At 47.9% G+C, this 14,867-nt stretch overlaps 2 protein-coding genes across 2 annotated transcripts in view; one reads left to right on the top strand and one right to left on the bottom strand.

The window, feature by feature from the left end:
- Nucleotides 1-14,867, top strand: part of TSPEAR (thrombospondin type laminin G domain and EAR repeats) — a 209,626-nt gene that overhangs the window by 65,919 nt on the left and 128,840 nt on the right. The window lies entirely within an intron of this gene.
- Nucleotides 5,664-6,434, bottom strand: LOC119619323 (uncharacterized). The gene is made up of 2 exons (XM_073011107.1): nt 6,114-6,434; nt 5,664-6,002 (listed from the first exon to the last, which is right to left on the bottom strand). Exons 1-2 carry the CDS (start codon nt 6,432-6,434, stop codon nt 5,664-5,666), a joined length of 660 nt encoding a protein of 219 aa, XP_072867208.1.

The following is a 14,867-nucleotide window of genomic DNA, read 5'->3' as shown; positions in this document are numbered from 1 at the left end:
CTTTTAAGGAAGGAATGAGTTTGTTCGTGTGTGTGTGTGTGTGTGTGTGTGTATTAATCTACTGAGAGTTCCAGTGACTTTTCTGCTTCTATTTTATGAGTATAATGATACCCTTTGTAACTTGAGCTATCTAAGATAAACATTGCTTGATAATGGCTTATTATCCCTTTTTCCTCAGCTTTATTGAGATATAATTGACAAACAAGAATTATATAAATTCAAGGTGTACAGCATGACATCTTGATCACACATTGTGTGATGATTACCAAGGTCAAGCTAATTAATATGTCCATCACCCCACATAGTTACCTTTATTTTGTGATGAGACATTTAAAATGGACTCAGAAGATTTCAGTGTTACTACATTGCATTCTGTGTTACAGTCAACTGTCCTCGTGCCGCACACGAGGTTTCCGGAACTGACTCATCCTGCACAGCGGAAGCTGTATCCTGCCATCAGCATGTCCCCACTCCCTGCACCCCCAGCCCCTCGAACCCCCACTCTACTCTCTGCTTTGGTGAACTTGGCTTTTTTAGATTCCACATATAAGTGACGTCTGCAGTATCTGTCTTTCTGTGGCCTGGGTCACTTCACCTAGCATAGTGTCTGCAGGTTCATCCATGTTGCCACAAATGACAGGATCTCCCTCCTTTCTGTGGCTGAGTCGTACTCCATCGTGCATATACACCACATTTTCTTTATCCACTCATCTGTTGATGGGCACTAAAGTTGCTTCTATATCTTGGCTGTTGTGAAGAGTGCTGCAGTTAGCATGGCAGTGCAGGTATCTGAGATCTTGTATAAATACACGGAAGTGGGATTGCTCATCATATGGTAGTTCAATTTTTAATTTTTTTAGGAACTTCTGTGCTATTTCTCATAATGACTATACATAGTGGCTTAGTTTGTTATGTAGGCTCATAGAATCTCTTACATTATTTTTTTAAATGACATTGATCTACAGTCCTCTCTCTCTCACTGTTGTTCCTGATTTTGGCGTCAGGGTGTCACCAGTAGTACTAGAGGAATCCAGAGGACCTCTGGCTTCTTCTGATCTCTGGAATATTTCAAGTATCACAGAAAAGTCTTTATATTGAAGACTGATGGTATACACCTTTGAAACATCTGAGTCTGCCTTCTGAAGAATGACCTTTTTCAACACCACTTCCATATTTTCCTGGATATCATTGTATTAAATTTTTTGTTTTGTTACTCAGTGTAGGTAATTTATATTTTTAAGAACACAGTACATTTCATTTATATTTCCAAATTTTAGGATAAATATACCCATACTATTTTCTTATACTGAAAAAGGAAAATCTCTGAATCCGTGAGCATACTTCTTTTTCCATCTTTCATGTCTGCTTATTTTTATTAGACTTTATTTTTATTTTATTTAGATTTTCGTTGATGGACGTCTGTGGATTTTTGTGGACGTTTGAAAAGAGGGGGTCGTGTTTCTTCTTGTTGGAGATTGCTTAGTAAAAGTTTCAGAAAGCATCGTGGGTGGTAAACGATCCAGATCCCTGTTGTTTAAGAACAGCCTTCCCACTGACACCTGCCACAGCAGAGTCTACGTGCAGAATTTCTTCCCTCTACCTTGGTAGAGGCTGGGCCACCAATGGGTCTCATATTTGCATAACTTTGATCTTCTTGTGAAGCCTTTCCTTTGTCTAGAACCTGGCACTATTGCCTCCTTCTTGTACCTCATGCATTTCACCAGACCCCTCCCCCAACACTGTCATCAGCTGTGTTCATCCCCTCGGTCCCATCTTCCTTTAGTTCAAGGAACTTTTATTTCCATATGGGTTTGATGATTTTCTTCCATTCTTGGATTTTCTCCCCAGGATCACAGACCCTGGGTCTCCTAGGCTCTTCCCACTCAGATCTCAGGCTCTTCTTGGCTTTATCTCTGTCCTTCTGCATTGGGTTTGGGTCAATCCTTGCCTGAACTGGGGTCACTGTATCAGCAATTCTGCTTTCAGAGTCTATTACGCAGGCCATCATTGAGTATCATGTGTGTTTAGAGTGTCGCGCTTTCAGTCTCCTGGAACTTGGGGTATTTTCCTTCCTCCTCTTCCTCCTCCTTTTTGGTAGCACCCTGTTCTTGTTCCATGTAGTGACAGCTTCTTTGTTTCCTCGCATCTGCATCATCATTTGTTCCGACTTTGCTTCTCTGTCATGCTGTGATTTCCTCACATGTCTGAGGACCCTTAGTTGTTGTTCACATTTTTAAGTGAGGGTCGAGATTGTTTGGCTTTCATTGCTGAAAGGTTTTCTGCACATAGATACACACGTTCTGCACCCAGAGCTGATGCTGGGGCTCTGATGAGGGGGGCCTTGTTCATCGCTGATTGGACATGGGGGCTCCAGTTTATCTTGGCATCCAGAGCTTCCTGGGGCGTTGCCTCTTCTTCTCCAGCTTGGGACCTAGGCTGGGAGTCTCCTGGGCCAGCCCCACCCTTCCTGGTTCTCCTGCTGGTTGCAGGGCAAGGAATGGCTCCCCTTCAGAACTCGACCCATCAGTTTAAAGACCACTGAGTGCCCACAGTCATCCTCATATATGGTCCCTTTGCTAGGGTCTCCGGGAAAAGTCATTTGTCTTCAGAGTCCTCCTTCTGCCTTTCTTTCTGTTGGATTTAAAGTCAATAGAACCTGATCTCTTTGTCTTGCCTTTCCCAGAAAATCCTTACTGACCTGATCTGTCGATAGTATGCCTCCGTTTTCTATCACTGCTCTGGCACCATTCATTTTTATTTGGATGAACGGGAGGTGGAGGCATTGGCCAGTGGCCATCCCGAACGGAGGGCTGAGGCTGTTTTTAACACATTAACTGAGAGAAAATTCACAAGCCATGGAGTTCACCCACTGCAGGTGCACAGTCCATTGGTTTTAGTAAATTCCCAGGGTTTCTCAGCCATCACCAATATGTAATTTTATAACATTCCCACTCCAAAAACCACACCCGTAAGCAGTCTCCTCTCATGAGCCCCTCCCCTAGCCTTGGTCACCCACTTATCTACTTTCTTTCTCTGTGGATTTGCCTGTTCTGAGTCCTTCATACAAATAGAATCCCACTACATGTGGCCTCTCGCTGAGCATCATGCTTTCAAGGCTCATGCATGTTGTAGCCTGCGTCAGTATTTGATCCGTTTTCATGGCTGAATAATATTCCACGTGGGAACGGGCTGTGTTTTGCTTGTCCATTCACCCTCTGATAGACATTTGGGCTCTTTCTACTTCTTGGCTACTGTCAGTGGTACTGTGTACACGGGCACACAAATCTGTGTGTGGCCAGGCGCGGTGGCTCAAGCCTGTAATCCCAGCACTTTGGGAGGCCGAGGCGGGCGGATCATGAGGTCAGGAGATCGAGACCATCCTGGCTAACACGGTGAAACCCCGTGTCTACTAAAAATAATACAAAAAACTAGCCGGGCGAGGTGGCAGCGCCTGTAGTCCCAGCTACTCGGGAGGCTGAGGCAGGAGAATGGCGTAAACCCGGGAGGCGGAGCTTGCAGTGAGCTGAGATCTGGCCACTGCACTCCAGCCTGGGCGACAGAGCCAGACTCCGTCTCAAAAAAAAAAAAAAAAAATCTGTGTGTGGATGTTTGTTTCATTCCTCCGAGGTACATGCCTAGAACTAGACTGACAGGGTCACAGGGTCATACAGTGAGTGACATTTTGAGGATCTGTTTTCCAAGGTGCTTTCACTGGGGGTTGAAGCTCTGATGAGGCAGGAGAACATCGAATGGGGACCCAGAGCAGGGGTCAGAGCTGAGACCCCCCACCAGGAGGTGTCCTCCCTGGGGATGGCCAGACAGGCTGGGTCCTTTTGGTGCCTCGGACAAGGACAGGTGGGGGACAATGACAAATGTGGAGGAGGTCAGAAAGCCAGCCCTGGGCCCCCCTCCTGGCTCTCTGTTCTCACCTGAGGCCATCAGTGGGCACAGTGAGGTGGGGCTCAGACACGCATGTGTGGGGAGCTCCTCCCCAGGATGGCCCTGGAGCCCTAGGATGAAGTCTTGGCCCCGCCAGCTACCCGGAGAACCAGGGCAGGAAGCAAACATCTCTGTCCCTGGAGGCCCTCATCTGTCCCTTCATGGGGACCTGGCTTTGCTTCCAAGGAGGTGGACAAGGTTGTGTCAGTTTGGCCTCCAGCCCTGGGAACGGCTGCTGCTGGGTGGTCTGTCCTGGGTGGTCTGTCCTGGGTGGTCTGTCCTGGGGGGTCTGTCCTGGGGGGTCTGTCCTGGGCGGTCTGTCCTGGGGGGTCTGTCCTGGGCGGTCTGTCCTGGGTGGTCTGTCCTGGGTGGTCTGTCCTGGGGGGTCTGTCCTGGGTGGTCTGTCCTGGGTGGTCTGTCCTGGGGGGTCTGCCTCGAGGCGAGTGGGGGAGGTGGCTGTGCTGAGCACAGTGAACTCTGTCGGGTGGGACTCCGGGAGGTCCCGGTGCTGGGGCTGGAGGCCTCTGGCATTGACATGCAAGGGTCATTTTCTGGAGCCGGACCTGGTCTCTCGAATGCGCACAGCAACCCGGTGGAAAGAGTGTGGCGGCTCGTACCACTCGCCCAACGTGGCATCTGGGACGGAGGGTGGCAGGCAGAGCTAAGGGCTATTTGGGAGAGAGTTGGGAGGCTGGGGGTGTGGGGAGAGGGTCCTCGGGATCAGAGTCCAGGACCACGGGACCAGGAGGGAGCCAGGACCCTGAATCTCTAGGCGAGGCCGCATGGGGTAGGGGGGCCGCAGGCTTGGTTAGTGGGTGCCATGGTCCCTGCCCATCTGTGCTCTCACCAGCGATGCCTGAGCAATGGGTATTCAAGAACCCCATGAAGAACTCCAGGCTGCTGGGCTCAAGTCCTGGGGGACGGGTGGTCCCACGTCTTACTGTGGAGGAGACGAGGGCTGCAGGGATGGGCACTGTGGTCCATAGCTGGTCTCCCCAGGGGTAACAGGACCGGTGAGGCTGCTGGGTGGAGCCAGGCCCCGGGTGGGCTACCCCAGTCCTGGGGGGCAGCCATGGAGCTGGGGAGGGTGAATGTGGCTCAGGGGCCCAGAGCTGCTGCCAGGGTCCACTTTGTCCCAAAACTCCTGGCCTTGGTTCCAGAGGCAGCTTCCCTAAGATGGGCTGGGGCGTCACATGCTGGGGTTGGGGGCCCATGGGGCTAAAAGGGAGCCTGGCCTTCAGGGTTCACAGAGGCCAGCACCAGGCACATTGCTTCCTGCCTCATCCCATGCCCCTCCGGGGTCCACAGACAGGATCAAAGGTCGACAGAGACAGAGGGGTGGAACCAGGCCTGCTGGGGGTCAGGACTCTCCCTGCAGTCAGGGGTGGCATCACTTCCCACCTCACCCTGTGCCCCCCAGGGGTCCACAGACAGGACAGAGGTTGGTGGGAGACAGAGGTGGCTTTATTAGAACTCAGAGGGGGCACTGCCCAGGGTGGAACCAGGCCTGCTGGGGTCAGTTCTGCAGAACTTGGTTCTGGGGGAGCAGCTGGGGTCCCCCATGCAGCCAGCATCTGGGAAAGACTGGGGGAGCATCCTGGTTCCTAAGACAAAGAGCCTGCCCCATATTCTGAGGGTGTCAATGCCAGAGAGGGAGGAGCTAGCTGGGCCCGCTGGGAGGTCAGCCCCAGGTGGGAAGGGACTCTGGATGACTTTCAGCTCTGTCAGCAGCTGGACTTCTGGCCAGAGCAGAGGCTGTAGCAGGCCGGGCGGGAGCACGTGGGGCGGCAGAGGAGGGACACGCAGGAGGCCGGGTAGCAGCAGCTGGTCTGGCAGGAGGAGGCAGGGACACAGCAGGAGGAGACGGGCACGCAGCAGGCAGGCCTGCACACAGGGCGACAGAGGAGGGACACGGAGGAGGAGGGTCTGCAGCAGGAGGTGGTGCAGCAAGCTGGCTGGCAGCTAGACTGCTGGCAGCATGAAGTGGAAGCCCCAGAGCAGACAGGCACACAGCAGAGGGACTTGCAGCAGACAGGCTTGGAGCAGACGGGCACACAGCAGGCCTGCTGACACGGGGAGGAGGTGCAGCAAGCTGTTTGGCAGCTAGACTGCTGGCAGCATGAGGAGGAATCCCCAGAGCAGGTGGGCACACAGCACACAGGCTTGCAGCAGACAGGCTTGCAGCAGACGGGCACACAGCAGGCCTGCTGGCAGGGGGAGGAGGTGCAGCAAGCCGGCTGGCAGCTAGACTGCTGGCAGCACGAGGACATGCAGGAGCTGGTGCAGCCTGATTGGCAGGGGCTGGGCTCACAGGCCACCTGGCAGCAGGGGCTGGACACACAGCTCACTGGGGTGCAGACAAGGGTCAAGCAGGGGGCCGGGGCACAGCAGCTGGGGGCACAGCAGGGGGGCTCGCAGCAGCTCTCTGGGCAGTCGTCCACCTGCCAGGAGTCAGTGCAGGTGCTGGAGCAGACGGACATGGTGGACGCGGCCATGTTGGGGTGGGGAGGAGGTGAGCTGGGGGAGGTGTGAGTGAGTGAGTGAGTGTGTGAGTGAGTGAGTGTCTGAGCCTGTCGGCTGCTGGGGCTTTTATATGCCCAGGGCCTGTGTTTTCCTAGCAGGAGACTCAGCAACGCCCTTCCCTTCCGTGTTGGTGTTTGGAGCCGGAAGGACCCTCGTTATTTCTGCTTCCCTTGCCATGACTTGTCCTCACTCTGCTCCTAACACTCGGCTGGTTCTGGACCAGGCTGGTGCCCCTGGCTGAGCCTGTCCCCGGGAACACCAGGAGGAAAGGTGTGGCCTCTCTGGGGCTGACCTGGTGACTTCCACCTGGCAGGTCCCGTGACTGTGCCCGGCGTGGGGCCCGGGGGATGCCCAGCCTCTGTCTGCAGGGACCTCATGGGGTGGGCTGGTGTGGCTGCAATTGGGAGAGCCAGGACGAGGTGCCTGTGTTGGGAAAATGTGCTTGAGGACAGTGCTTCCTGGTGGGCTCTGGGATTTTCTGAGATCCTGATGTCTGCCAAGGGTAGGAGGAGAGGGAGGACCTCTCCTCCCCTGAGAAGGAAACAGAACATTCCAGCAAGGCCTCTGGACAGTCAAGTCATTAGGAGGACAAGGCTTGGGGACTGGCCTTTGGGTCTGGACTGCTGTCCCCTGGAACCCTGGTCAGGTGTCCTGAGGGCGGGGATACAGGTCAGGGCCTGAGGTTGGGGGGGCGCCTCCACCTTGGAGAGGCAGGTGTGGAGTGAGGGTTGTGTGGTGAGTGGAGGACACTCGGGGTTGGCAAAGCTGTCCTATGCTCAGAAGGTCATCGGGCAGGGCTGGCCCTGACCCTGGGGCAGAGACCATCACAGGCAAGCTCCTCTGTCCCAGGGCCTGAGCCCAGCACAGCCTGAGGCTGGTTCTGACCAGGAACTACCAACATCTCCCAATGTCCTTCCAGCCTCTTCTGGATGAGAAAAGAGTCCGATGGGGACACAGCCAGCCGCACTGCCCAGACGCCTGGGAGCTTTACTGAAGACAAGAGCCTTACTCTATGTTTGCACCTTAGCCGAAGCCACATGCCAAGAAATTGAAATGTGGTGTGAATTTGTGGTATCTGTAGGTGACATGATTATACACCTAGGATCAGAGTGACTGTCCCAGGCCACGCTCACCGAAGGGCTAGATGAGAGACAAAGTCACTGCACCCAGCAGCCCCTACCTGTACCGCTGCCATGACAGTGTGAAAATACAATGGGAAAGGAAGCCCATCAGCCTGGCAGACCCAAGTATAAAATGCCCAGTGGGAATGTTAGAGGGTCAGATGTGAACGAAAGCATAAACCTTGACCAGAGCACCTACAACGTATGTCCCCTGGAAACCCGGCCTGGTTGGGCACTGGAGACTGGTCCACGTGCCTCAGCTTAGCTCAGCATCCGTGACATTCCCATCACAGCCCCGAAGGAATCGTTGGGTATACAAATGAAGATATGAACGGCCAGAAAGTACTTGCAATCTCCATGACAGATGGAAGATTAGTGTGAAAATTTTAAAGTCCTTACCACTAAAACAGGATAAGATACAAAAGAATTGAATGCAAGATTAAAAATTTTAAATTTCCAATAAGTATTAATGAGATGAACAGCTAGTTGATCTCATTAATAACTAAAGTTTCTCAGATTTAAACACACACCTCCCACCTGTAAGAGCAAACAAGATTTAAAATGCTGATAGTATCCAGTACTGCGGTGCTCAGGGCTTCATTCTTAGAAAACCTTGGCAGGTGTAATTTTATTTAAACTGTGACCAACCATAACATAAAATTTACCATTTTATCCATTTTAAAATGTGCAATTCAGTGACATTTAGTGCAGCCACAGCGTTGTGCAACCATCCCCCCTACCTAGTTCCAGAACTATCTTCGCTGCAGAAGGAAACCCCGTAGTATTAAGCAGCCACGCCCAGCCCCTGGCAACCACTGCTATTCTGCTTTATTCCAACCACTACTATTCTGCTTGTCTCTATGGATTTGCCTGTTCTGCACATTTCATATAGATGGAGTCATAGAATATGTGGTCTCTGTGTCTAGCTTCGTTCACTAAGCATGTTTCCAAGGTACACCCATGTTGGGGTATGTTTCAGAATGCCATTCCTTTTTATGGCTGAATCATATTCCATCATAATGACACCACATTTCATTTATCCGTTCATCTGCTGATGGACTTTTGGGTTCTTTTCGACTTTTGGCTACTGTGAATAGTGCTTCTATAAACATTCTTTTTTTTTTTTTTTTTTTTTTTTTTTTTGAGACAGAGTCTCCCTCTGTCACCCAGGCTGGAGTGCAGTGGCACCATCTCAACTCACTGCCACCTCCACCTCCTGGGTTCAAGCGATTCTCCTGCCTCAGCCTCCCAAGTAGCTGGGATTACAGGTGTGTACCACCATACCTGGCTAATTTTTTATATTTTTGGTAGAGGTGGGGTTTCACCATGTTGGCCAGACTGGTCTTGAACTCCTGACCTCAAGTGATCCTCCCACCTCGGCCTCCCGAAGTGCTGTTATTACAGGCGTGAGCCACCGTGCCTGGTCCTATAAACATTCTTGTACACGTTTTTGTTTGAACACCTCTTTTGGAGTGGGAACTGATGAGTCGTATGGAATTCCATGTTTACATTTTGAGGACCTGTCAGACTGTTTTTCACAGCATTTGTACCATTTTATATTCTCACTAGCAATGTACAAGCTTTCCAGTTTCTCTTTGTCCTTGTCAACATCTGCTACCTTCTATTTGTTGGTGTATGTGTGTGTTAAATTATAGCCACCTTAGTGGGTGTGAAATATCAATAGCATGTCATTGTGCTGTGGATTTACATTTCCTTAATGACCAACAACATTGGGCTTATTTTCCTGCATGTATTGGCCATTTGCATATCTTCCTTGGAGAAATGTCTAGTACAGGACTTTGCCTATTTTTAAATTGGGTTGACTTTTTGTTGTTGATTTGTAAGAGTTCTTTATATATTCTGGATGTTAGCTCCTTATCAGAATTATGATTTACAAGCATGGTTCTCCCCTTGTATGGGTTGTTTTGCTGTCTTCATAGTGTCCTTTGATGCACAAAACTTTTTAATTTTGATGACATCCAATTTATCTATTTTTCCTTTTGTTGCTTGTGCTTCTGGTGTCATATCTAAAAAACAGTTGCCCAATATAAGGTCATGCATATTTACTCTTATGTTTCCTTCTAGGAGTTTTATGGCTTTATCTCATATATGTGGGGCTTTGATCCATTTTTAGTTAATTTGTTGGTGTGAGATATAGTGCAACTTTATGATTTCGTGTGTAGATATCCAGTTATCCCAGTATCATTAAAACAATTAGAGACAGGGAGTTGCTCTTTTGCCCAGGCTGGAGTGCAGTGGCACAGTCATAACTCACTGCAGCCTCAAACTCCTGGACTCAAGTGATCCTCCCACCTCAGTTTCCCAGGTAGCTGGGACTACAGGTGCACACCACCATACTTCGCTAATTAAAAAAAATTTTTTTTAGAGACCAGGGTCTTGCTATGTTACCCAGGCTGGTCTCGAACTCTTGGCCTCAAACAATCCTCTCATCTCAACCTCCCGAGTAGTTGGGATTACAGGCATAAGCCATCATTTTATAACATTTATGTACCTAACATCAGTTATAAACATTTATGTACCTAACAATTATAAACATTTATGCACCTAACATCAGACCCCCAAAATATATCAAGCATAAATGGACAGAATTGAAGACAGAAATAGGCAACTTCAGCTCAACAATAATATTTGAAGACTTCAATAAGTCACTTCCAATGATTAAAAATTTTTTTTAAAAATAGAACTAGATCAAAGATCAATAACAAAATAGAGAACTTGAAGAACACTATAAACAAGCTAGATCTAATATGGCCATATATAAAACACTCAACCCAACAACAGCAGAATACACATTCTTCCCGAATACACATTCTTCTCGAATACACATTCTTCTCAGTTCTCCAGATTAGACCATATGTTAGTTCAAAAAACAAGTCTCAATAAATTTAAAACTATTGAAATCATATAATGTATCTTCTCTGACCACAATGGAAATTAGAAATCAATAACAAAAGGAAAACTGGAAAATTCACAAATATGTGGCAATTAAATAACACACACTTAAACAACCAGTTGATCAAAGAAGAAATCAAAAGAGAAATTAGAAAATACTATGGGATAAATGACAGTGATTATATAACAAACCAAAACTTATGGGATACAGCAAAAAAGTTTATGGAGGGAAATTTATAGCTTTAAATGCTTGTGTTAAAAAACAAGAAAGATCTCAATTCAGTAATCTAACTTCACACCTTAAGGAACCAAGAAAAGGAAGAGCAAACTAAACCCAAACCTAGAAGAAGGAAGAAAATAAAGATATGTAGAATAAAGGGAGTAAATAAAGAAATTGAGAATAGAAAAACAATAGAACCAATGAAGCCTAAAATTAGTTTTTTGAAAGCAACAATAAAATTTACAAACCTTTAACTAGACTAGGAAAAAAGAGAAGGCTCTAATTATTAAAATCAGAAATGAAAACGGGAACATCACTACTGACCTATATAAATAAAGAAGACTATAAGAGAATATGTGAACAATTGTACACTAACACATAATATCAATAAAATTTATTCCATTTAAGCATGCTTAGTGATATTACATACATTCGTAATGTAGATAACCTAGATGTAATGGATAAATTCCTATTAACATACAAATTACCAAAACTGATACCTTTATTAGTGTTTTTTATTTCTTTTCTTCTTTTTCTTTTTGAGATGGAGTCTCACACTGTTGCCCGGGCTGGAGTGCAGTGGCACCATCTTGGCTCACTGCAACCTCTGCCTCCCAGGTTCAACTGGTTCTCCTGCCTCAGCCTCCAAAGTAGCTGGGATTACAGGTGCCTACCATCATACTCGGCTACTTATTTTTTGTATTTTTAGTAGAGATGGAGTTTCACTATGTTGGCCAGGCTGGTCTCGAACCCCTGACCTTGCAACCTGCCTACCTCAGCCTCCCAAAGTGCTGGGATTACAGGCAAGATCCACTGCACCCAGCCAGTTCTTTCTCTCTTTCTCTCTCTCTCTCTCTCTCTCTTTCTTTCTTTCTTTCTTTCAGATGGAGTCTTGTTCTGTCACCCAGGCTGGAGTGCAGTGGCCGGATCTCGGCTCACTGCGAGCTCTGCCTCCCAGGTTCACGCCATTCTCCTGCCTCAGCCTCCCAAGTAGCTGGGACTATAGGCGCCCGCCACCTCACCCAGCTAGTTTTTTGTATTTTTTAGTAGAGACGGAGTTTCACCGTGTTAGCTAGGATGGTCTTGATCTCCTGACTTCGTGATCCGCCCGTCTTGGCCTCCCAAAGTGCTGGGATTACAGGCTTGAGCCACTGCGCCCGGCCGACTCTTTATTTCTTAATATGGCTTCAAGTTACTGTCTAGTACCGTTTGATTTCATCCCGAGCTGTCATTTTTTGTTGGGCAGGCCTACTGGCAATGAACTTTCTCAATATTTATTTATTCAGAAGTGTCCTAATTTCTCCTTTAGTTTCGAAGAATCATTTCACTGGACATAGACTTCTTAGTGGACAGTTTTTTCTCTTTCAGCACTTTAAGTACATCATCCCATTGCCTTCTGTTCTTTATGGTTTTTGATGAGAAATTGGCTGTTAATCTTCTCTCTTCCTGCTCTCAAGATTCTCCTTTTGTCTGTGGCTTTCAGTAATTTAATTTTGTCTTTTTGTGTGGATCTTTTTGAGTTTATTCTGCTTGAAGCTCATGGAGCTTCTTGAATGTGTAGATTCATAAGTTTTGTCATATTTGGGAAGTTTTTGGCCATTATTACTTCAAATATTTAAAAAAGTATTGTAGTAAAATACACATGAAATTTATCCCATTTTAAGTGTACCATTCAGTGATATTAAACACATTCATAATGCAGTGCCGTCAGCATCACCATCTGTCCTCATAACTTTCGTCTTGGAAAACTGAAACTCCGTCCCCATCAAACACTAACTCCACATTCCTCCTCCCCCGGAGCCCCTGGCAACCACCATTTTACTTTCTGTCTCTACCATTTTTCCTCAAATATTTTTGAGTGCTCCATTCTCTCTCTGCTCTTCTTCTGACCCTGCTGTTAAGTGTGCTGTTGGTATGTTTGATGTTGTCCTACAGGCCAGTTAAACTCTGTTCATTTTTAAAATTCTTTTGTTTTTGTTTGTTTTGAGATGGAGTCTCACTCTGTCATTCAGGCTGGAGTGCAGTCGCATGATCTTGGCTCACTGCAACCTCCGCTTCCCTAGTTCAAGTGATTCTCCTGCCTCAGGCTCCTGAGTAACTGAGATTACAGGCATGAGCCACCATGCCCAGCTATTAATTAATTTATTTTATTTTTCTGTTTGCTGTTCTCAAACTCCCAACCTCAAATGATCTGCCTTCCTCAGCCTCCCGAAATGCTGGGATTACAGGTGTGAGCCATTATGCTCAGCCTCTTTTGGCTTTTATGCCCTTCAGACTGGAGTATTTCACATGACCTATCCACCTGGTCTCTAATTTTTCCTTCTGTCTGCTCAAATCTGCTCTGGGACTTCTCTAGCAAAATTTTCATACCAGTTATACTGTTCAACTCCAGAAGTTCTGTTTGGTTCCTCTTTATAATCTCTCTCTTTATTGATATTCTCTCTTGGTTGAGATGTTGTTTTCTTCTCTTTGTTCTTTTGCCTTTAGCTCTTTGAGTATATTTAAGAGAGTTAATGGAAAGACTTTGTCTAGTAAATTCAATCCTGGGCTGCTTCAAGGACATTTTTTACTAATTGGCTTTTTTTTTTTTTTCTGTGAATGAACAGTACATTCTTGCTTCTTTGCATGCCTCATAATTTTTGTTGAAAACTCGACATTTAGACTATTATAATTTGATAATTCTGGATGACAGATTCTCTCTCTTCCCTGTGGTTTGTTGTTGCTGGTTGCATGACTAGTAGTTTTTTGTTTTGTTTTTAAGTGACTTTCCTAAACTATTTTAGTAATGACTATACTCTTTGTCATGAAGGGAGTCACTATTCCATTTGCTTAGTGCTCAGATAGTAATTTGACAGTTTCTTAAACACTTGGAGTCAAAAGATGTTTTTTTCCCAGTCTTTGTAGCTGGGCTCTGTGTGTTGGTCCACACCCTCAGCGCTCACCTGGGCGGTTTGCGACTCTTTCTTCCCCTTCACTTCCTGCCTTCCCCTTCACTTCCTGCCTTCCCCATCACTTCCTGCCTTCCCCTTCACTTCCTGCCTTCCCCTTCACTTCCTGCCTTCCCCTTCACTTCCTGCTTACTCAGATCCTGCAGTTCAGCCAGAGGTGAGCACTGAGAGCTTCTCAGGTCTTTTCTGTGCCCCGTCATGGGCATGCGTGGGGGCCTTGTAGACTCCCAAGAATATGTGGAATCTTCCAATGCCCTTATTCCCCAAAGTGTCTAATTTCTCAGCTCTTCCTCCCAGGTTTTTTGGGGTGTCCGTTGTTTTCCCAACAGATATCCTTTGCCCAGGTGGCAGTGACTGGTTCATTTACCTTTAAATGTTCTGACCAAGCCTCTGTGTAGCTGCTTCTCTGGCTGGAGGGAATCTGAGTTGGTAAAAGAAGGCAAGCCCTGTGTGTTAGTCCTTCTGGAAGCCATCACTACTGTGCTCCTCTCCTGCCTTGTTCTGTCAGATCTTTGGAGAAAAAATTATTTACCTTCACATTTAACTTCCCCAGTGCTTGTTCCCCCTCCACCTACCACAGGATTCCCCTGCCCCCAGAACATGACTGGAAAGCCCCTCATCAAGGTCTCCAAGAACTCCCATTCCTAAATCCTGAGTTGGTTTCTATCACTGTGAGTGTGCGTACTACGTCCCCTGAAGCCCTAGGTCACTCTCCATACCACTCAGGAAGCCTGTGCAAGACACTCCTGACCCTCTCGACAGCCCTGTGGCCCCCACTTTCCCTGCACCCATCCCGGTGTGGCCTGTCTCTTCCAACACAGCTGCCTGGCCTGCGCTCCACCCCCACCTTCCCTGTCTGGAAGTAAGTCATGCTTCCTGCGGCGGGACCAGCGAGAATTCCCGTTAGGAGCCAGGCACTGGGGACAACAGGATGCCTAAATGGGAGCCATTTGGTGGGTGTCTGAGGTCTCTGGACTGCGTTGTTCAGCGGGTGAAGGGGTCCACGTGAGCAGAATTTCCCCGAGGGCTGTGTCTCTGTCCAAATGTCCTACCTTGCAGTTTGTGGACAGGGAGTGCCTGCCCCAGCCAGGTGCCACTGGGGTCTTTAAGGCACAGGTGGCCTCAGTGCCACCCTCACTCCTGCCTCAAGGGCCAAAGCCAGAGCCCCCTATTATGGGCTGACTTGTGATTCCCCCGAATTCA

The sequence above is a fragment of the Chlorocebus sabaeus genome, chromosome 2 (genome assembly GCF_047675955.1).
Source record: "Chlorocebus sabaeus isolate Y175 chromosome 2, mChlSab1.0.hap1, whole genome shotgun sequence".
In the NCBI taxonomy this organism is placed as follows: Eukaryota; Metazoa; Chordata; class Mammalia; order Primates; family Cercopithecidae; genus Chlorocebus; species Chlorocebus sabaeus.
This window is presented reverse-complemented; position numbering and strand designations above follow the sequence as displayed.

Bases quoted from the DNA above. Each gene is read 5' to 3' on its own strand.
- LOC119619323 (XM_073011107.1), bottom strand. From the start codon at position 6,434: ATGGCCGCGTCCACCATGTCCGTCTGCTCCAGCACCTGCACTGACTCC. The intron at 6,003-6,113 runs GTCTGCTGCAAG...CCGTGTCAGCAG, and splicing joins TGCCCGTCTGCTGCAAGCCT to GCCTGCTGTGTGCCCGTCTG.